Source organism: Amblyomma americanum, chromosome 10 (assembly GCF_052857255.1).
Source record: "Amblyomma americanum isolate KBUSLIRL-KWMA chromosome 10, ASM5285725v1, whole genome shotgun sequence".
NCBI lineage: Eukaryota > Metazoa > Arthropoda > Arachnida > Ixodida > Ixodidae > Amblyomma > Amblyomma americanum.
Genome location: NC_135506.1, coordinates 85,339,216 through 85,360,840, shown reverse-complemented (window position 1 = coordinate 85,360,840; position 21,625 = coordinate 85,339,216). Strand labels below are relative to the sequence as shown.

Sequence of the window (21,625 nt, the reverse complement as noted above, 5' to 3'; positions counted from 1 at the left end):
TAGACATGCAAGACATGTGGTCACGAAGATTTCCCTTAGCAGCCACCAGGAAAATGATTAACATGGGTTTTTATTGTGTGATGCACTGTGGTCGAGCGGAGTACAAAAGTGTCCCGTCCACTGTTCTCTGATTATATTAAGGACTATTGGTATAATTTTTTATTCTTATTCATTCAATTATTTACATGATACTACCTGCGTTTATGTTAGGCATTGACCGAAGTACACAGTGGGACAAAAAGTACAGCAAGTAAAAGCACCGTGTCCCACAATTACATCAATCAAAGAATAGGCATATAGAAATATAGGCTGTGTGCTCCTTGGAAAAAAAGCCCTTAATCTAGGTCGTATATTGAGTAACTGCAGATGCGTACATAAATTTTATCCAAAGAACCGGCACGCATGTTGTTTACTTATTTTTATACTGCATTGTTTTAAGTGTGAGCCCAATGGAAGCAGTTAATTATTGGTTTAGTTTCTTATGAGTTGGTGGTTCCAATTTTGCTGTTTAAATCCGCAGCTTCTCTTAGCCATCGAACTTTCAGCCCCAGCTTTCCTTATATGTAACAACAAATAACATTAAAGAAAACTAAGTTAAGGATGGTACCAAAAATAACGCGACTCAATGAGAGCAAATAAAGATCAGAAATTCGTCGTAAGCTCTTCAGCATGGCACTGCGACACAGGACCTTAGTAACGCCACAGTATATTTGGACCCCTGAATTTCTTGCGTACGTTGCACTCAATAAGAAAGGACGTAGGCAGCAGAGCTCAAGCTTCTATGTCGGTGAGAGTCACGTGGTTTTCCTGTAATTTACCGTTCGAGATGGGCTTTTATGCGGGCGCCACCTATAGTCGGTGCGTTTTGGTATATTGTAGTACAGCCACCTTGTAATATCCGTAGATGTCACAGTTTGCCAGGTGAGTATAAAAAAAGAAAACAGCGCAAAAGAAAAAGGACGCAGAAAGAACCACCAGAGGCGATGAGAATCAACTGAGCGTTTCTTCACAAAACGCCGACTGCTTACAGTCGATAGCAATGTGAGAGGGAACAATTTTGCACAAAATCGCCGATTTTCTGGTCATGTCCCCAATAAATTTATGAAGGACCTTTGGATGTTATGTGCCAAAAAGAAAAGTAGTTAGAAAACAGAAAAGACAGTGCTGATCGAGAATAACTATGGGGAGATAAAAAAATGAATGTTATAGATTTTTCCCCTCTCATATTTGTCACGACTGTACGCTCTGAAAATGCGCATGGCCAAAACAGCAGTAAAATAGAAGAAATTAATAAGGCATGTTTAGATATGGAAACTCCCTTTCATGCAGCATAACTTATGGGTCACTTACACATGTGTGTTCTTTCTTAGATATGATAGGCCTCCGATACTGCCCTTACGTAGACGCGCCTCAGTGATTTTTTTTGTTGTGTTGTTGTGTTGATATTTTTTTAAAAAAAACGGCACGCCTGCTACGTCAAATGGCAGTTTTTGACAGAGGTTGCGCATTGTACAGATATCGCGTTCCGCGCCCGTGTTAGAGCACTCCTGTCGCCTTCACCACGGTTACCGATGCGCAGCAACGTAATGCTGGGACTCGGAAGCAGCGTGAGTGACCTCTGGGGCCTGCGGCTGAACACGGTAATGATGTCGGTCGTCCTGTTCACAGGCCTTTTCGCGCTGGTCAGAGACGGATTGCCCAAGATGCGACACGTGAGTTGGACCTAGGCTCTCGGGATCAGGCTACGGTCTTCACTTGCAAAAAATTCTTCAGGCAGTCTATAGACTGTCCGTATTCCAACTGTCTAAGCGAAGCGAATTTTTTGCTTCCATAGATTTCTGTCTATAAAGTCAGTAGACTCTCTATAGACAAATCCTAAACAATAGTCTATAGGCAATACAAATCCTATCGACAGTCTATAGACAATCTATAGATTTATGACCATACACTTGGATTAGGTTTTTGTATATACACAAGCTATAGACAATGGATAGACAAAAGAATTATCTATAGGATGGCAACAGAGTCTATAAAAATCTATAGACTGGCTTTAGACAATTTTATAAGGATTAGCCGGTCGGCGGATCAAGCTGGGAGGGCATTCACTACGCTTGTAGCATGATGGATTCCATGGGTACAGAGAGTGACTGAAATTTAATCATCCAGATCGTTCTCCCTCTTTTTGGGGCCAAGAAGCGAGTGTGACGCCTGTGTTGCAACCTATAACCTATTTACTCGCCCACTACCACGCTGACACGGATCACGCGTCCATTGAGGGCGTTGTTTGCACTGCACCCACTCTTTGATTCACATCGATGGCACTCTCACAGACCGACAAGGAAATTCGGTGTGGTCAGGAATGTCATTCAAAATTCTTGCTGGCTCAGGACCTGTGGTATACGTAGCAAGCAGGGGATGCGACTTACGCTAAACAGTGTGCTCTGTAAAAATGTTCAGAAATAAAATACAATTCAATTCAATGTATGTCCAGCTATAATCGCTCAGCTCCGTCTCCTCTGTTTCCACTGGCTTATTTCTGACAATAATTGTGAAATATTATGGCGCAAGGGCATCTATGACCAAAGATGCGCCATGGCACAAGGTATTTTCGACTTCTCAAGGTGAGGTCAAAGACCCATTTCCCAAGCATTTTATACGAAAAAGGCCGAGCGCCAGACCAGGGGAAATCTTGTACTCATTGTATCACCGACAGGTACCCGGCGGCACTGGGGATCGAGCCCCACACCTTCCGCATGCGAGGCGGATGCTCAAGCACTTGGCCACCGCTGCGGTCCCACTCTAGCGTATTTCTGCTTGTGTGTGTACACTTCTGCGTATGTCATTTTCAACACGATGATTCCGTACTGAATATGACATCGTATTGGTCCAGTCTCTGTACTTTCTGGCCGCTGCCAAGTGTTCCCTGCTGGTTGGGCTCTTCCTTGGAACCATCTTCCGCGAGGGCGCCTTCCGAGGCATCGGCCAGCTGCCTATTTGGAAGCTGGAATCCTTCGCATCCCTGCCGGTGAGCGACACGCGCTTCGGACTCTTTTTTTTTTGTTTACTGGGAAAGCGGAGTCGGAACCAGTTTCTGACTGGTCGCTTATTCATGATTGTTTCAGCGGGTTTCACAAATAACGCTCAAGATTAAAACGTTTCTCGCGAAAAGAGCGCTCGCAAAATGAAGGCCGTACAGATATCACAAGCTGTGAATACTGACCCCTCGAATGAATAATGGACAGCTGGAAGTGAGCACACTGAACTCCTATCGTTTTGATGCGAAAGCATCGTTTGACTCATCAGCAACAAAACCCGGTGTTGGAGTTAATCAACAGCAGTGGTCCCAAAAATCCCATATGACGTCAGCGTGGTATCAAACAAAAAATAAAAATTCCGAACGTGCTACGAATTAAACCCAGAACTTTCGGACTGCGAGGCAAGCACCCGCAGTCCACAAAACCGCGTGGCTTCTTGGAGAACAAAGGTGAATCTAGGGTGTGCGTTCCCTTACGACGGCATGCTATTCAGTAGGTGTATTATTGCAAAGGAAGAGAAAAATAAAAAGAAACGAAATAATGCTTTCGCATTCAAAGCACGCAAGAAGCTTTAAGTGCCCTTAGTATACTTTTTGTTGTCTTTGTGTTTTCAGCGCTTATTTCGTGGCAACCATGGCCCAGCAACGAGCCCAAATAGGTTATGCGGATTTTAATTCGAATATTCGGCACGAATCCAAAAAAAAATAACCCATTTTCTTCATCCATCGTGATAAGTATACTTGATATATGTGATTTAACTTCCCGAAGTGACACACAGGCTGGAGACGCCACAGTAAAGTGGTAAGATTAATTTAAACCACGTGCGGTGCTTTGTGTGCACCGACATCGCGCAGCACACGGTTATTCTCTGGTCTCCATCAAAAGCAAGACGTCCGGGCTAGGATTCGATCCTGCGACCTTGGGTCAGTAGCAGAAGGCCAAAGCGAATGCGCCGCCGTGGAGGTTCTTAATCGTCATGCAACGATAATATAATAGCTTCCAAGCATATTCCCTTCAATTAATGTGCTAAACATGTTCCACAAAGCGCCCTATGGATACGTTCATGAGCCCCGACTTCTAATTAGGGAAAATTTTAGGGGATTTCGTACGTTACATACTAAGGGACTGATTTTACGCAAGGGCCACGCGTAAAGAACATGAGAGGGTGTCGGAGAGGACTGTTCTTAATTGCCGGTTTTGTGTAGACTAGCGGAGTTTTGAACGAAGAATTTAGCTTTGTTACCAAGATGTCATCATCAGCAAGTACAAAGTGGGAGATGAAAGGCGACAAGAATCCGAAGAGACTACATAAAAGCGGGCTCCTACCATTCATGATCACGTTTCGAAAAGCATTTTGCCATTTTATATTTCAGTGAGTTTAGTACGTGATTCCAGCGAACACTTTCTCTTGATACAAAGAATACTGAAGCGCGCAACCCTTTCACGCCAAGTTGTCACATCATTCTATGCTAAATGCGAATAGCTTAATTATGAATTATAGCATAGCGCCTTTTGCGTAACGCCATGTTTCTGGTCCATCGTCGTCCAAAATTATAACCTTTCGAAACGTTCAGAAACTGTATTGCGGTGGAAAAATCACTTCCCGATGACAATTAATAAATTGGTAACGTCTGCATCTTGTTCACGATAGTGGTTCCTCTTTTGAAATCGAACAGTGATTCACGTTTCACAGCTGGTAGGCTTGTCTACTCTCCTTAAGGACTCTTCTCTGTAACCTCAATTCGCCGTTCTCACAAAACGCGGCGCCCTCTGGCGATTGGGAGTATAATTTATGTGTTGCACAAAAAATGCCTGAAATCTTATTCCATGTTGAAAACAAGCGCATTAGTGTGACCCACGCGCGGACAGCTTCTGCAAGGCACCAACTGAGCGTAGGAAGTGGCAGATGGTTGCTTGCACCTGTCGTCATTTGTCACTTGCACCTGTCGAAAATATTAACTGTTCATGAGCAGTAGCGGTTTGCTTTCAACTTGTCCAGGGACGTTGAGAGCTGCATACAATTTTGCTTCTCAGTAAAAATCTCTTATATAGCTCTTTCAGGGTAAGTCGATATAGAACTTTTGTCCGTAAAGTTTCGAGACTGATATATTTTCTTCTCTACAAATGATTCCTCAAAACAAATGTTGGTGCGTATGTGTAGCGCCATCTTTTCTGACTAACCTGGGCTATTTATGTTAATTGCTGTGGCCTCTGCTAGATGGCACGACATGTAAAAATATGCCTTGTCACAAGTTGTCTGTAAATTCCCCTGTGAGTGAATGCCGAGAGATAGACGTCCATCTCGAACAGCGTGTAAACATAAAATTCTGCGTGAAGCTTGGCAGGACAACCACACAGGCGTATGATCTCCTTCGCGACACTTACGGCATTGATACATAATCGCGGGCGCGAATTTTCGGATGTCAGAAGAGGTTCGTTTCAGGGAGAGCGACGGTGGAAGACGACACAATGCAGGGGCGCACTTCAATCTCACGGAAAGAAACCAACGTGGCTCGGATCCGGAAAATCGTACAGCAAGGCTGCATAATTACATTCCGCATGCTATCAGATGTCTATATGCATTAGTAAGTCAGCATGCCTCCAAATTTTGCGTGAGAACTTGGGGAAACGAAAGCTGAATGCCAAACATTCACCCGCACTCTCTCACAGAGAGCCAGAAGGACACGCAAGCATCAGTAAGCGCTGATTTGCTCTCCGAGGCAGAGAAGGATGCTGCATTTGTCGACAGCATCATTTCCGAAAACGAAACATGGTGTTTTCAATACGATCTTCAAACAAAGAGGCAGAGCGCCGAATGGCGGTCCAAGAGCTCTCCGGCGTCGAGAAAGGTGACGCTACAGAAAGCCAAAACAAAGGCGATGCTGATAGCTTTTTTTAGACGCGAGAGGATTCATACACCACGAGTTTGTCCCACAAGGGCAGACGGTGAATCAGGATATTTATATCCGCGTGTTCCAACACATGCGTGATGCACTGCGACGCCGTCGCCTTGTCTTATGGGCATCTGAACAATGTAGCCTTCTCCACGATAACGCAAGGCCGCACACTGCTCTCAGCGTGACAAAATTTGTTGGCAAGCACCGCAATGCTGTAGTTCCCCACCCGCCATAGCCACTTGACCACTCCCCGTGCGATTTTTTTCGGTTTCCTTGTGTGAAGATAGCCCTAAAAGATCGCTAGTTCGGGAACATGGAGGCTATTCAAGACGCCACGACAAAGGAGCTAGCTGACCACCCTGAAAGAACTTTTTCCAACTGTTTTCAAGACCTCAAGAAGCGTTGGAAGCTCTGTGTAGACTGCAACGGAGACTATTTATTAGAAGGATGCTGCACGGTTGATTTCAATGTCAAACGCATTTTTTAATGTACTCAGGCTCGCAACTTTACGGACAAAGTTGTATGTCCGATTGCAAAAGACGCAGAAAACTGCTTGCAGATATTTTTGAAGCGAAAAGCTTTACTACCGTACGTAAATCAGTCTTCGGGTAGGCAGCACACCGACCTTGAACGACTTCAGCCCAAACAACGATAGCCGTGTATGACCATATGTGGTAGTTCTAATGTCGAACCCCTGACTCCTGACCTTCAGTTGACCTTTGACAGTAGATGGCCTTTGGGTTGACCTAACACCTTAAGAACATCAGATAGGGGGATATGAAGCCAGGTGATTACATCAGATGGAGGTGCTGCAAGACCATGCAATACCGCGTCATAGGCACGTGGTCATGTGGGTATATACATAAAACGGCTGTCGCGAGCCTGTAGAGGAGCTGTCAAGGAAGAGCCTTCGAGGCTTAGCAAGCGTGCTTGCTTTTTGCTGAATTCTACGTTCAGCACAGTTAAGGCACTGCCAATTTTTTTAACACTCGATTCAAACGCGTGTCGTGTCGTCGTCGCCATTTTGGAGTCTGCGACGGTGCAGCCCAACCTCTGAGATCCGGGCTAAGAAAAGAGACTACGCGTTGCAGTTTAATTCGAAATCGGCTGGAGATGGCCACATTTGTACCTAAATTTTTGGCCTTTTCCTGCATATAAAAGTTCTGTTTTCAGATAAAGTAGCTTCATAGTCGTTAAAAAGCTGTAATTTATCGACACAGGTTAACCTCAGTTTATTGTGAGCATGTAAACTTCCAGGTTCTCGAAGTTGCAACATGCAAGCAATAAAACGTGCGTATATTTGTCCAGTGTTCGTTTCTTATTTTCGCACAGATGTGGCAAGACGTGATCGCCTTCGCCGCATTCGGCACTGGTATCGCGGGCTACGGCATCAGCTTCATCAGCGCCCACAATTCCTTCCAGAACAACTTCTTCATGTGAGTGCCTGAGTGGGGCTTTGCTCATACAGTCATTGCGCGTTGTTTTACCTTCATGCATTTGCCAGGGGTGGAGAAAAGGCAGTGACTGTGGTGCCACCATCTGCAGTCTTCCCTCCCTTTTCTGAAATACGCACACTAGGAGTACTAGCCGCCATATGTGACCGCATGCAACATCGCCCACTCCTTGCCCGCTCGTCTTTTATCAGCCATCTCGGGGTGTCCAGACAACATTACATTTGACCTTTTGGTGGAACGTGAAGTTTTTGGCTACGATGTACCACTCTGGTTACGATCGCGGCACCTTCAGGCACGAATAAATTATCTCAAAGATGTCAGTGTAAAAAAATAAGGACTGCATGATAGGGAGACTAAGGTTTTGGCCGGTTGTTCTTGCATAGTTGCAGAAATAGATGAAAAATACGCACTCCGCAGAACACTCCGCAGCATGTGACAATTAAGGGCACTACTGTGCTCCATGGTCTACACCATCTGCCTATGGTCATAACTAGAACACTTAACTGAGCTTCATGTAGTGTTTTCTCTATCTCTTCTATGTGCTAGTTTTGTTTACGTTTTTGCTCCAACAATGTCGTTACTCTGTCCTCGCCAACATCAGCGCTGCCGTCTGCCAAGCATTCCGTTTTGGTACAGCCAGTCCGTGATGAAATTGGCGCCGCAGATCTCTTTACGCCTTTGCGGAGTAACAATGCACGAAGCTTAATACGCAAGTCATGGCATGAAGTTTGGGGCCAGTACTTGCTTTGTGTGTTTTTACAACGATTGTATAGGAGAAAAGAAAATTTTGAGCTGTCACCGGAAACTCGCATTCCTTTGCTGCAGGCTCTAGTTTATATTTCTATTTCTCTGTGACGCAGAGACCTCGTTTACATCCTGGTGGTCGATGCGCTAACTTTTTTCGGCACAGCGTTGGTCATATTTTTCATGCTCGGCAGCTACGGCCACAAGACGGGCCTCGAGATTGACCAGATCATGGGCAGCAGTAAGTATTGTCGCATTGGCTGGTAACTAAGAGTTCGACGGAAAAAAACTTCGCGAAGACATGCCTCATTACCCTGCCTCGACATAAAGAAACGGAACTAGATATATTGATAGCGAAGTAGAAGTTTGAGCTAGTCGGTATTACCTTTTAGAAAGATACTTAGTGCGGAAACAGAGGACGAAGAAAAAATACTTGAAAAGCGCTAACTGGACATCTGGTGGTTTCATTAGCATGTCACATTCGAACAAAAACTGCTCAGGTCCAGCGGCACAGATAACAAAGTACATGGAGAGGTTGTGGCTGTGGCTGCAAAAAAAAAAAGACTTATCATAGAATGCCACGGCACGACATTACGTTCCGTCACATAATATTGACGGCAGTCCGGCGGTCAGGTAGTAGGCGAAAGGCTTCTAAAAGAAACACTTTATTGCGATACCTGTGCCCTCAAAGAATGAGCTCGGCGGAGGCGATATCAGCAAACAAGCACAGCGGTTGTCAAAGAACAGAATACCTGCCGCTATCGGTGGCACTCAGTTTATTGCTTAACGTGCGTCTTAACGAGAGCTATGAAATACAATAAGTGATGTGCCTCTCAGCCCCGCTACCTTATTATGCAGATTTGCCGAGTCTGTCTTGAAACGAATGCTGGGCATTCTCAAGCTCGCTTTCTCTGTCTCTTCCTCTCCTACCCTGTGCAGACGTCGTTCAGGACTTGGCCTTTATTGAGATTCCACAGGCGCTGCTGTCGACGGAGACGACCGGCACTCTTCTGGTGTTGTTCCTTCTATTTCTCGCCTTCACTGGGCTCGGAACTTTGGTATGTGGCGCCCCTCTGAAGGCATGTGCCTCAAAAACCCATACTAAACTTGTTTCAAAGACACAGACATAATTCTTGCTTATTTCCAAATGTTGTATTGGGAGTGGCGCGAGACACACGCCGAAAATTTTCATGGCCTTAGAACGTGAAGATATAGAAAAGGCGCACACATGGTATTGGCGAGCACGGCAGAGATCGCAAGCTATATTACTGAGCATGAATAGATTGGTTCAGCAAAGAGCTGTGTGGTGTTAGACTTAAGCGAACAGACAAACAGTGCGTGTCCGTAGAGTAAAGCTCTGGTCGTTAAATACTACTTCGATACATAAATCGGGGCACATGCAATAATATAACTAGTGGCGCTGAGACTGAGCGGATTGCTTCTGCCTCATGGAAACGCCAGAAGTGAAGCCTCAAAGGAGTAGTCGTCCGGCAAGTAGCAGCAGTGTTCTTAAGGGCGCAGGTACGTTTGATCTAGTCACATACAGCCTAGAACATTCTTGGATATACTGTTTTTGCAAACTAACTAAGCAGCTCTGACCGCTGCAGTCGCTACAGGAATCCTTGTCCCATTCAAACAAAGATAGCAGCGGTGCAGGTTCAAGCCATGCAGGCCGTGTTAAGAGCCGCCGTGACCTAGAGACCGAATTGCCAGCTGTCGCCGCGAGCTCGTTCCAAGGCAGACCGCTTATTGTTCTGAACGACACTCCTTCCACATCGTTTGCTGTCCCAACTTCTGTAGAGTAGGTATACTCATTAGCAAACAGGGCACATCTAACCACTATGACTTACATCCGCATTTCACCCCATCCCAGCTATCACCGAAATTTTTATGGCCACAAGTGTGGATGTCCGGTGAATTTTTTGTCCCTTCCTTATTTCATTCACTGTTAATGTGTCCACTCGTAGTGTGACATTTACCAAGCCTTTCGTTCCATTTGCTCACAATTTTTTTTCTTACAGTGAGCGCACCTCTCTTAAGTGCGCCAGCCCTCCATCTCCACTTTGAGCGTGGTCTAAATGCACTCAACTATTCTTTGTCCGGCAAACGAACTGTGCATCAAATCAGCTGCAGTGTTCGCTGTAAGCGATGGAATGAGGAAGAAATTGAGAACAGCGATATTTGCATCAACCTCCCTTGCCGCGTGAATTCGTACCTCTGCTTGCCTAACTTGTGTTACGTGGTCCATAAGGATTGGCACCCCGCCGAGCTGAAAAATATACCAGGCAGTGAGCATTTTCTTCACAGAACATGGCGCAATAAAGCTCCCGGATACAACTTTCTATTTATTGGTTGAACCAACAATTACAGGGTTTATGCCTGGCACTTCTAGGTTTGCATTTGTTCCCCGTCAGTCACATTTTGTACAAGCACTCAAAAAGGCACCTTCACCCTTGCTTCGAAACGCTTGCAACATGGGCTTAAATTTGCCATATCGCTTGCTATAGAATAATGTGCGAGGTCAATTGCGAAAATACCTAAGTCCTTGTGTTCAGACAGAATGCTCAATCAGGTAACCGTAAAAGCAGTGCCTCACTCGAGCTTCACCGGACTGCTGGCCGCGAAGGTGAATAGCCCCGAGGGAAACATTCTCGTGAATCAAACACCAACGTTATGCCTATCTTTAGATGGGTGCGACAACTGGCAGGAAAAGTAATCTTTTGTTACCTAGTAAAACTACAACATAGAAAGTAATACACACACTAGGGAAGCATTGGTTGATTTCCACTGCCATTGGACACGCTAAAGTGAGGCAACAATCTTGATAGGCCGCTAAAACTACTCTTCATTTTCTTTTTTTATGCCTTTTTCTTCCCGGAGTCAATAACATTTTGGAATCTGCACACTCTACTTGACTTCATATTATTAACGTCCAGTAATATCTCTCCAACATCAGCAAAAGATTTTGCTTGCTAAGGCATGACATGGAGAAGAAGCTTATGATACGTCTTGTTAAAAACATTCTAGAACGTTAGCTCTTCTCAGATTTTCCCTCATTTTTTCACTGTCGGCGTCGGCGCCGTCCATCTGAAACACTGTAAGGGAGACGATAAACAACCAGTGGCAGGCGCCCTTCTTCATCAAAGCTGATCGCCCGCGCACGAGTCTCCTGTCTGAACTGTTAGCGGCTGTTGGCGGTTCCTGCCCCATCTGCCTTGGCATCTCCATGTGCTCGTCGTCTGTTTTCTACAAAAAAAATCTCGTCTTCAAATGTAAGGTTTTTAGACTGTGAGCTTTGTAACAGCTCGTTCCCAAGTTATGCGCCATCGGCGTTGGCGCCATCCGCCGCGCAGACCTTGGCTGCTGACGCTTCTGCTGTCGGCTGTGCCAGGCTGTGTATAAGAAACCCGCCGAGACTATGAGCATGGGGCATAGTGCACAAAGCTACGCATGTTGAAAAACGTTCACCTGAGCAACCGAGAGGAGCCGCCTAGTTTAAACCAGAACACTAGAAGAACTCGTTGCTCTTTCACCATAGCTAACACAAACATTCGTGTTTCACACTTGAAACCATACTGTGTAATTTTTGACTCAATGTGTCTTATAACGCGATAGCATTAAGGGCCTCCTTCAACGGAAAACTCGATGTCGGTGTTGGCACTGATGGAGTTTCGAGAAATACGGATTGGTCGACAGGGTCGCAATGCCACAACCGCACTACCTCGCGCGGGTAGTTCAAACACCACGCAACGATCACACATTACAACAGTGATGACTTCACTGCACAATTCCTCATTGGTCTACAGCGTCGTGACCTCACAGCTACATAGCGCCCCTGAAGAAGTAAAAGCAACTGCGCTGAAAACAAAAAACGATCCATCCGCGATTCGAACCGGTACACCGCTTGACCACTGAGGATTGTTCGTTCGACTTGGTTGAAGATAGGCCTTCTGTGTCTCACGGTAAATAAACAGTAATACTAATAAACACAATACCAGTCACGATAAAAACGACAAAAAATGAAAAAAGAAGCACGCCCGTGTATGCGAAATGGCATAAAAAGAGTACCCTAGGCCGCTGATGCTGGCCCATTAACGCTATCGCGTCGTTCCCTTAAGGCTGAGCTGCTCAGCTTAAGGCCCCCCAATTTCGTATCAGGAAGTGTAGAATTTAGATGTCAGATTCTAGCTCCGCTAGGGCGCCTTCATATTAGAGATGCCTTATAAGAACTCTTTATATTCCTGGTCTAAAATAAAAAAGCGCTATAATTGGTTCGTTATAATAAGTGCTCAGGCAAAACGCAACCACGATTTAAGAAATTTATGCGGGGTGTCCTTGGTGCGTGAATCCATCCCTCTGCTCTTTACAGTCCTGTGGGTTAGTGTGCAGTATATTTTTATTATTTTGGCAATTTCGGTTAAATAGTAGAGAGCAATTAGATAACTTTTTAAAAATATTCGCTTCGGGAAAACGTCAGTTCTGGAGTAGCGAATCGTCTTGTAAAACCGCAGACTAAAATGTCTACGTCATGGGATAATTTACGCGTATTTTTAACTCGCCTTTAAGCTCCTGGCGCTTATATTCCTGCCAATGCGAACTCAAAGCTTTGTAGGGTACAGTACTTCGCAGACGAGTAGATATTGTTCTTGGACAGCTAGTCGTGGGGCGCTTAAATAAAACCGCTCACATGCGATGATTCTGGTATTCCGCGAAATTTTTTCAGACCAGCAATAAGACCAATGGTACCCTGCTTCAAATATTTCAGTCTATGGTTTCTCATAACCATCAATAACTTTCAAATGCTCAGTATTCCCGAAGCATTAATTTGTGATCTCAGCTAACTGGTATTTTATAATAGAGTAACTCTACACAGCGAAGAAAATGCTGCAGAGTAGGCGACACGACTGTCAACAGCATTCAGTGCGCTTCGCACCTAAGGCACTCGGTATTCTTAAAAACCTTGGTGTGCAATGAGCTTGATTACTCGGTACGTAATAAACATATGTAACATAAACCGATTATCAGGACACGGAAGATGCAGTAGTCCCTCACTCTCGCTGGACACGCGAACGGCGCGGTGAGGGAAGGAGTGAAAGAGGGAGATAACTAAAGAGCAGAGAAAGAGGCCTCGTACAGGAGAGCTGCGGAATAATTTCGACCACCTGGTATTGTTTAACGTGCAGTGACACCACACTGTGCCCTCTGTTTAAATGCCTGCCCTTCATGGGATCTTCCGACAATTGCCACCCGAGCGAGCCCTGTCCAAGCAGCCGCAATCTCTGATGTTGCCGCAGAAGAGCATTTTTTATATTCTCTCATTTTTCGCTGAAATTATTGGCAGAAATCTATAAGTATAGAGCTGTAAGAAAGCAATCTAAACGCATTCGTTTATTGTCAGCTTTTATTTCTTTGGAGAGCTTAATTGTAGCTCGGGTACACTTGTACTGAGATGATCACCACCATGACCGGAATTAAACAACAAGCTAGAAGCAGCTTCTTATTCTGCTTCTTAGTGTCCACCTCCCCCATGGTTTACGATTTTTCACCGCAATCAGTGGTCAGGAATTCTGCGGTCAAGATTACTTGACACCGTTCTGTAACTTGGAACTTTCTAAGTGCCGTATATTCAGAATCACTGCTAAGCTCAGCAGCTAACCCTGTTTCATGATATGTTTCGCAAATGTTTGCTTTAGTTTTTTTTTATGTAATGAATACAGATTGTCTCAGTGCAGTGGAATGAATAGCTAAAATGCCCGTCCACAGCAGCAATAATCGAATAATCATGATGTATTGCGTGCGGCGTTCTCCGAAGCTCTTACCAGGTGTTTTGGCGTTGAACAACGGAACGTGCCTCTCCACGTGCTCTGTGCAGCTGCTCACGACTGAGCTGGTGGTGGAAGTGGTCGACGAGGAGTTCCCGCACTCTCACGTCAACAAGCGCACGGTCCGCGGAGTCACGTCGGCCGTCTGCCTGCTCGCGAGCTGCGTCTACGCCACCCCTGTGAGTCGCACGGCCAGTTTGGATGCTTTTCCAAGGGGACACATCAGAAATACAAATATTGGTTTAGTCTTTTTTAACTTTTTAGTCTTTTTACACATGCACCCTAACCGAATGCATGTTTTTATATTACCAGTTATATCCTTCCATAGCGCCTTTTCACTTTCTATTTCATGAAGACTGGTGCATGCTATGGCGTCATTTCCAGAAGTGACGCGGATAAGATCCACTATGCTTTCTTAGAAAGCAATTATTCACTATATTGCACTATGCACCTCTAGGGTTCATCACGGGAAAAAGTTTACATCCATCATTGAGACATTTAAGGGCTGCAATAATGTCACTGAAATTTCCACTACCCTAAGTTCCGCAAGGAGATATGCCAAAACCACAATAAAAAAAAATCGGTTGGAAGTTAACTATTACGCATTCACCGATTTTGCCCAAAAATTTATTATTCATATTTGAATGCGAGCTCTCTTCCAAGAAACAGACTAACCTGGAGCTTTGAGATTATAATGACAATAATGAAGAAACATTTAGGCAGGAACGCTTAAACACCTTGTGTTGGGCACACGTAATATGTTCAAAGTATATGGAATTTAAACGTGTACGAAACGCAGACAATGTCAGTGGAAATATTTAGCCACAAACAGGGATAAAAAATTGAAGCTGCGTGTTTTAAGGAAGTTAAGAAATGGATGCGCTATTCTATCCTCTCACCAGAACCTCCCGTAACAGACGAAAGTTTTCTTCCCGCTTACCGTGCTACGATCACATGACGTGCTTGCGGTAAAGTCAACGCTTTTTCTTTGACGCAGAACAATCACAGATGCCGGAAATTAAATACCACTTTGTAACGTTTATTGCAATTCGATTTTTCTGCTAAGTAGAGGTAGACGTAAAAAATTTGCAATCTACGCTAGCGTGGCAGCTCTATGCGTCAACGTGGTTTTTCCTGTAGGAACAGAAACGCAGTACCGTTGCAGAACGCAAACTCGTACCACTACACTCGCTTTCGAAGCCAGTGAATGTAGGCGACTAGGCACAGGAACCAAGGCAGTAGCCGGATAAGCAGATTACGAGAAAAGTTAGACGGAGCCATTAGAGTGTGTCATCCTTGAACTTGCATCACTTCCGCTGTGCTGCTTTCATTCTTTAGACAATGTATATCAACTTGTCATCAGCATCATCATCAGCCTGACTACACCCACTTCAGTGCAAAACCTCTCTCATGTCTCTCCAATTAACCCTGTCTTTTGCCAGCTTCACCCACCCTATGTCTGGAAACTTAATCACACGCACCCACCTAACCTTCTGTCGCCCCCTGCTATGCTTGCCTTCTCTTGGAATTCATTCCGTTAACCTTAATAACCAGCAGTTGTCCCGTCTTCGCATCACATGACCTGCTCAAGCCCATTTCTTCCTCTTGATTTCGACTTGGATGTCATTAACCTTCGTTTGTTCCCTCACCCACTCTGCCCGCTTCTTGTATGTTAACGTAACACCTATCATGTTGCAGCGACAGCTACCTTACGGTAGCATTTGGAGCCTCCAGCGTGGCGGCGCTGCCACCCTGTGGCGGCACTGCCACACAGTGGCAGCACTGCCACCCTGTAGCGGCACTGCTACCCTGTGGCGGCGCTGCCATCCTGTGGTTTCGCCGCCACGCAGTCACGTGGTTGGTCACGTGGTGTGCAGCCGTTGCCGGCGGCGCGGCGCCGTGGCTGATCACGTGGTTTGTCATGTGGTTGGTCACATGACCAAGTCCCACCCCACCAGCTGTAGCTACCGCGTCACTTTCGGTTTATTGAAACCTAAACCACCTCCAATTATTTTTCTTTTCATGGCTCGCTGCGTTGTCCTTAACTTATGCTGAACCCTTTTCGTTAGCCTCCACGTTGCTTCCCCGCAGGTGAGTACCGGCAAGATACAGCTGTTGTAAACTTTTCTCTTGGGGGATATTGGTAAACTGTTATTCGTGATCTGAGAGAACCTGACATATGCGCTTTACCCTATTGTTATCCTTCTAGTCAATTCCCTCTCATTATCTGGATCAGTTCTCACTAGCTGTCAGCAGCGTAATAACTGCCAACTCCTTTCGGACAAGTGTCAACCCAAAACCTGTGCAACCAGGCAGGAAGAGAAAAACACTACATCGCTGAGTTCACCTTTTCGTTCTATTCCTAAGAGAGGCGGTACAGCGCATTTGGAAGTACAGGAACAAAGGAAACAAATATTGCCGATATTTGGTGCAAGAAGGCATGAGGCAGTGCAAAAAATCCAAATTATGAGATGAAAAACGACCAGTGTACACGACGACCACATGGACAGGTGATGACAGGCGCAGTAGAATTTCTGGGAGACCAAAAGGAGCAAGACCTTGGAAAGTTATAAAATTGGTAGCGGTAAATATGAGCCCGAGAATATTTATGCAATAAAGAATGTAAAACATAAAAGAATATATAAACTGGTTCAAAAAGGTACCGCAATTCGCTTTCTGCCCGGTAACCGACCGTGGGCTGGATCAGTCATCTGTTAATCTGAAAATATTTTAGGGCTCGTTATAATGGCACGTGATTTTCTGCGTTTTCTTTGCAAGGAAAGCGCATTATTTATTCATCTTATTTATAAGCAAGGATAGTCTAGGGATAGCAAATGGGTATGCACTGACGTGTATGGGACATTTAAGACAGCGCACCCTAGGATGTCCCTTCACAGTTCGGTGTGCATTATTCCACTGCTCCGTGAGCCCTTTGCTAAGACAACTATTGGTCAGGCCAACATATTTCTTACCACTGCTTAGACAGATTTCGCAGACGGCTAATACACTGCATGCCGAGGACGACAACGCATGCATAATTGAGCGCTCTGGCTGACAGCTAGCCGAGGCATTAGCGTTATTACACAGCCTTGACAGCTTGCCCAAGGCTGAAAAAGACGGCTGGACTCCAGCTCGTTGCATGGTCTTATCCTCCGACGTGATAAACCGGCCGTACGCGAAAGCATGACGAATCATTAGAGTTTTAGTTTCACGTACATAGCGGCTTCACGTACGTAGAGCTCTGACGGGTGACCAGTGCGCATGCGCAGAACGCAGAAGGTATGCGCGAGTCTCACGTACGTACCTGAGATTCAGATTTTTACGTTGCGGTCTTTGCGTTGCTTTCGCACGTAGCGTTGACAAAATGGCGGCGCCCTGCCCGCCGCTTCACAGCGATAACAGCTTCGTCGCTGATCCATCGACGCGATATCGTGTTCTAAACCGTTGTATTCGCCTCGATATGCCCATTCTTACCCTTGAATAAAGTTTCAAGCGACCAATAGCTTTTGTTTTTCAGATATAAGAGAGATTTCCAAGCTGTTAAGCCTAACGAAGCAGCGCTCTGACGCAGTTCGACAGGCTTAATAGGCTTTGTCTCGTCTTTTCATAGAGTGGCTACAGCAGTGTCTTCATCGGTCAGTAGATGGCGCTAGGAAGAACGCGCGGCGACTGCCGCGTACGTGCATCTGAAAGGGTTTGAAGCGACATGCGCGTATGCTACGTGAACTCTGTACCTACGTGAAACTAAAACTCTCTATTTTGTAGCGCTAGCTACATTACGGTAGCGTTTCGAGCCTTCAGAGCGACTGCGCTGCCATACCGTGGCTGTGCCGCCACACTCTACGTAGTTGGTCACGTGGTGCGGAGAAGCTGCCGGCGGCTCTACGCCGTGTCTGATCACGTGGTCGTCACGTGGTTGGCCACGTGACCAAGTTCCGGCCAGCTGTAGCTATCGCGTCACTCGTGGTTTTACCAGAGCTAAACCACCGCCAGTTTTTTTTTTAGTAGCACCTATTAGGGCCGCACCTTCATCGAATCTCTTTTACTGCACTAGCACTGAGGCTTCAACTCAGCCGAAAAGCCATTGTCTGTCGGAGTGTGCAGCCCCTCTGTGTGTCCACCGCGTTGTGGGCAACCTTAGGTGGCCCACCTGCCACCTAGGTAGCAGGTAGGCTAACTAGGTCCCGTGACCTTGTGACGTCATAACAGCATACCTGCCGGATTGTAAACGAAATGTCTACCGTGTCAGGTGATAGTTCAGTTAATGATTGGTCACGAGAGGCTGCTAAGGGAGAGGAACGTGAGTCGCACAAGCCACACCGATGACAGCGCCTACCACCGCGGGACAGTGGCGCGTCGGTTAACCGCTGCACAACGGCGCCGGGAGTGGTATGAGGACTGCCAGGTATCTATGAAAGTAGAGAAACCTGAAAACCGAAGATCGAACCAAAAACCGAAATTCCAGCGCGCCTAGTTTCTATTTGGCTTAAATACATTCAGCGACCCTCAATTTTTCATGATAATGGTAGTGAATTTTTATGGCGCAATGGCATCTGCGGCCAAAGAGCGCCAAGGCAAGAGGCATTTTTGTTTGCTCAAGGTGGCGTCAAAGACCCATTTCCCAAGCATTTCTTCTGAATAAGCTGAGCACCAGGCCAGAAGAAGCTTGTGCTCATTGTATCACCGGTGGGTACCCGGGGGCACGAGGGATCGAACCCCGCACCTCCCACATGCGATGGGGATGTTCAAGCCGCTAGACCACCACTGCGGCGTGATGTTTTTTTTTTACCTTCTTCAGACGACTTCCTGCCATTGAAATGAGTAGGTGCTCGAATAGTCAGATTAATCGACCCTGGAAGCTGCTCTTTTAAGGTGCGCTTATTGAGTGCGTGTATGACTTTCTCAATACATTTCCGAAAGAGAGGTCCACAGTGCCTCTCCTTATGAAATTTCAGTGAGCGTATTTGTCGGACAGAAGAGGCTTGCTCCCTCTCGGCTCAAACTACTAGCACAGGTGTCCATCGCCTACACCTAATCTGAGATCAAAGAATCGCGAGGATCTGCGCTCTGCTAACTCTTGGGTGAACTCTGACAAAGACAATGCACGAATGCCGTGATGAGTTCTGGTACCGCAGATTTAAAAGAACGCTCGCCACAGTCCAGACGATTGAGGAAGCCTTGAACGAATCTGAGCACCTTTAAGAAAGCGGGCATGACAGAAAGGCCAGCGAGATGTCGCTGTTGATGTCGCATGTTGCAGATGTAATACAAAATGCGAGCAAGACGAGGTGATGCACAACCTCTTTTCTGTATATCAATGCGCTCTTCCTGCGAGACATAAGTGAATTTGAGGTAACAGCCAACAATTCAAGGAATACACCGTCGAAATGCCACAAGAATTTGAAACGCTAAAGGATCGGATAAATCATTGAAACCCTCCGTAATGACATCAGTATTACTCGTTACAGAATTTTTATGGCAGAGGACAAAGAATATCTTGAATGTCGACCTAAAATGGCCTAAGACTACCAAAGAACTTTGCATTTAACGCAATGTCTTACGTCACTCATTCATGCATCTATGCTGGGTTCGAGACACCCACCATTAATTAGACGACGGGCCAAAAAAGAGCTGGAATAGAAGTGCGGATGGGATCTTGCAGTGACTTGTTGGAAGCTGCAGGGGCTGCTACTGGCCGAAATATTCGAGGCCACTACTTACAGGACTGGAGACTAATACTCCACTACAAATTTTTCACTGCGGTAGTTGTGTTCATGTTCAGAGAAGACGAGTATGAAAGCATTGCATCGCATTTCTATTATAATAATAAGACTATCAGAGTTACTTCGCACATTTCGAGGGAAAAAGTGCCGATCGTTCTTTTTTAGGCCTTTTCACACCTAAACAAAGTTAGTTATGCATCTAGATGCAGCGATGTTTGGTTGTCTGGTTTCCTAGTCACTTTTATTCGTTGTCACGGAGAGTGAATGTCATGATTTCGTGCTTTGCTTCAATGGGCCAGGTTTGTTATTTACCGCGACCACCATTTCCTTGTTCGCAATTAATGCGCATTTGATTACACAAATGCACATTTGTCAGGGCTATTTTTCATTGTCTGAGCTTTTCGCCAAGAAACGTTTGTTCAAAAAGAACGTCGACGAGGAACACTAAGAATTATGCCGCCCATGAGCTCCATTACATCGCTTCTCTGCACAGGTGTGTGCAGTAAGGAGTTGACTTCTTTTTACCTCTGCATCCGTCTTTGCTGGCTGTCGTTCTCTCCACACGGCAATGTGTAAGCAGCTGATTACTTGCCAGTTCTCAGCGCTATCCCTGAGCATTCACTTTTCAGCATTCCAATTTGTGCAAGATGCTCCTGTTTGAAATAATAACGATCTTTTCTAACTTCAGGCTGGCCCCTACATAGAGGTCCTGGTCACGGAGTACCTGTATCACGTCGTGGGCTTCGCCAACATCATTGGAGAGCTGCTGGTCCTGTTTCAGCTCTACGGTGAGGTGGAATTAAGCCATTACATCACACGCTCAACTGGAAGGAAGCATTGGCTCCTCTATGTTGTGCCATGGGTGGTGCATGCGGTGCAGTATTTTTGCGTATACTTTCATTACAAAGCCTAACGAATGCAGTGCGCGGGAACGTTTTTAGTTATCTTTTCAAACCCAAACGAACAAATGTAAGAGGGAACTCTCACAATGTGCTTCTTTCTAGGAGACTCGAAATAGTTGTCTAAAGGCATCAAAGTAATACCAAATAAAAACAATATCCAGCACGTAAAGCTTAAAGGTCACGTGAAACAAATGTTAGCCTCGCTCTTACAAAGCAAACCAGCTACTGCAGTGCTTCTGGAAATAAGGTTCGTCACCGCTATCAGGCCAAATATTCAAAGTCTGCTTAGCCTTTTGACGGGGCCGCTGAGTCATACCGCACGTATGTCGTGAACGGCCAATATGCATCGTACCTCCGTCTCTATGTTCAGTCCTGACAGGGACAAAGTGCGTTTTCAGTGATAGGCATTTTTTTAGTGGTGTGGTACTTGTCTGCTGAGGGCTGTGAAAGGAAACTTATCACAATGAAACAAGAGGGATGATTACATAAACGAAAAAATATTAGGAATGACCGTTGATCCACTCCCTGCATCCGACCATCACAGACCAAGCAACTGCACCGGTTCTGCGTCACCCCGACAGCATCCAAGTCCATCATTTCTTCTCTCCCTCAGACCCTTTACCACAAACGGCTACCTCCCGTTTCTTTTGCTAATCACTGCATTACATTCGTATGCATAGCAGCCCCTCCTTTCTCTTGATATCCTCCTGTCAGTTAAATCTAACTGGCCTAACAACCTTGCATTGTTTAGCAACTCTCAACAGTGAGCTATTTGTAATCGGCACGAGTGCCTCTTGAATGCCAAAAGGCTGACGCAATGGCCAGTTTCGGGCAAAGCTGCGCATTTATGAAGTGAAACTTAGCGGACTCTATTGCCGAAGAGGTGTGCAAGAAACAGGAGCCAGCAAGATATTATAGCAGGCGACTGAATACAGTTTTTATCAGGCGGAGGCCCGACATCATATGGACATGAAAATGCGTTTTCAATGCGGAAACAAGGTTATATAAAAGATGGGGAAAAAGCTGCGAATTTTGCTTCTGAAGTTGT

The 21,625-nt window shown here is 45.7% G+C and overlaps 1 protein-coding gene across 1 annotated transcript; it reads left to right on the top strand.

Annotated features, from left to right (window-relative positions):
- The first annotated feature begins 1,571 nt into the window (after nucleotides 1-1,571).
- LOC144108509 (sodium- and chloride-dependent neutral and basic amino acid transporter B(0+)-like) lies at nucleotides 1,572-20,693 on the top strand. The gene is made up of 8 exons (XM_077641727.1): nucleotides 1,572-1,712; nucleotides 2,891-3,025; nucleotides 7,265-7,368; nucleotides 8,247-8,371; nucleotides 9,070-9,188; nucleotides 14,003-14,131; nucleotides 20,364-20,463; nucleotides 20,680-20,693. The coding sequence occupies exons 1-8, from the start codon at nucleotides 1,572-1,574 to the stop codon at nucleotides 20,691-20,693; spliced, it is 867 nt and encodes a 288-aa protein (XP_077497853.1).
- Nucleotides 20,694-21,625: the final 932 nt, after the last annotated feature.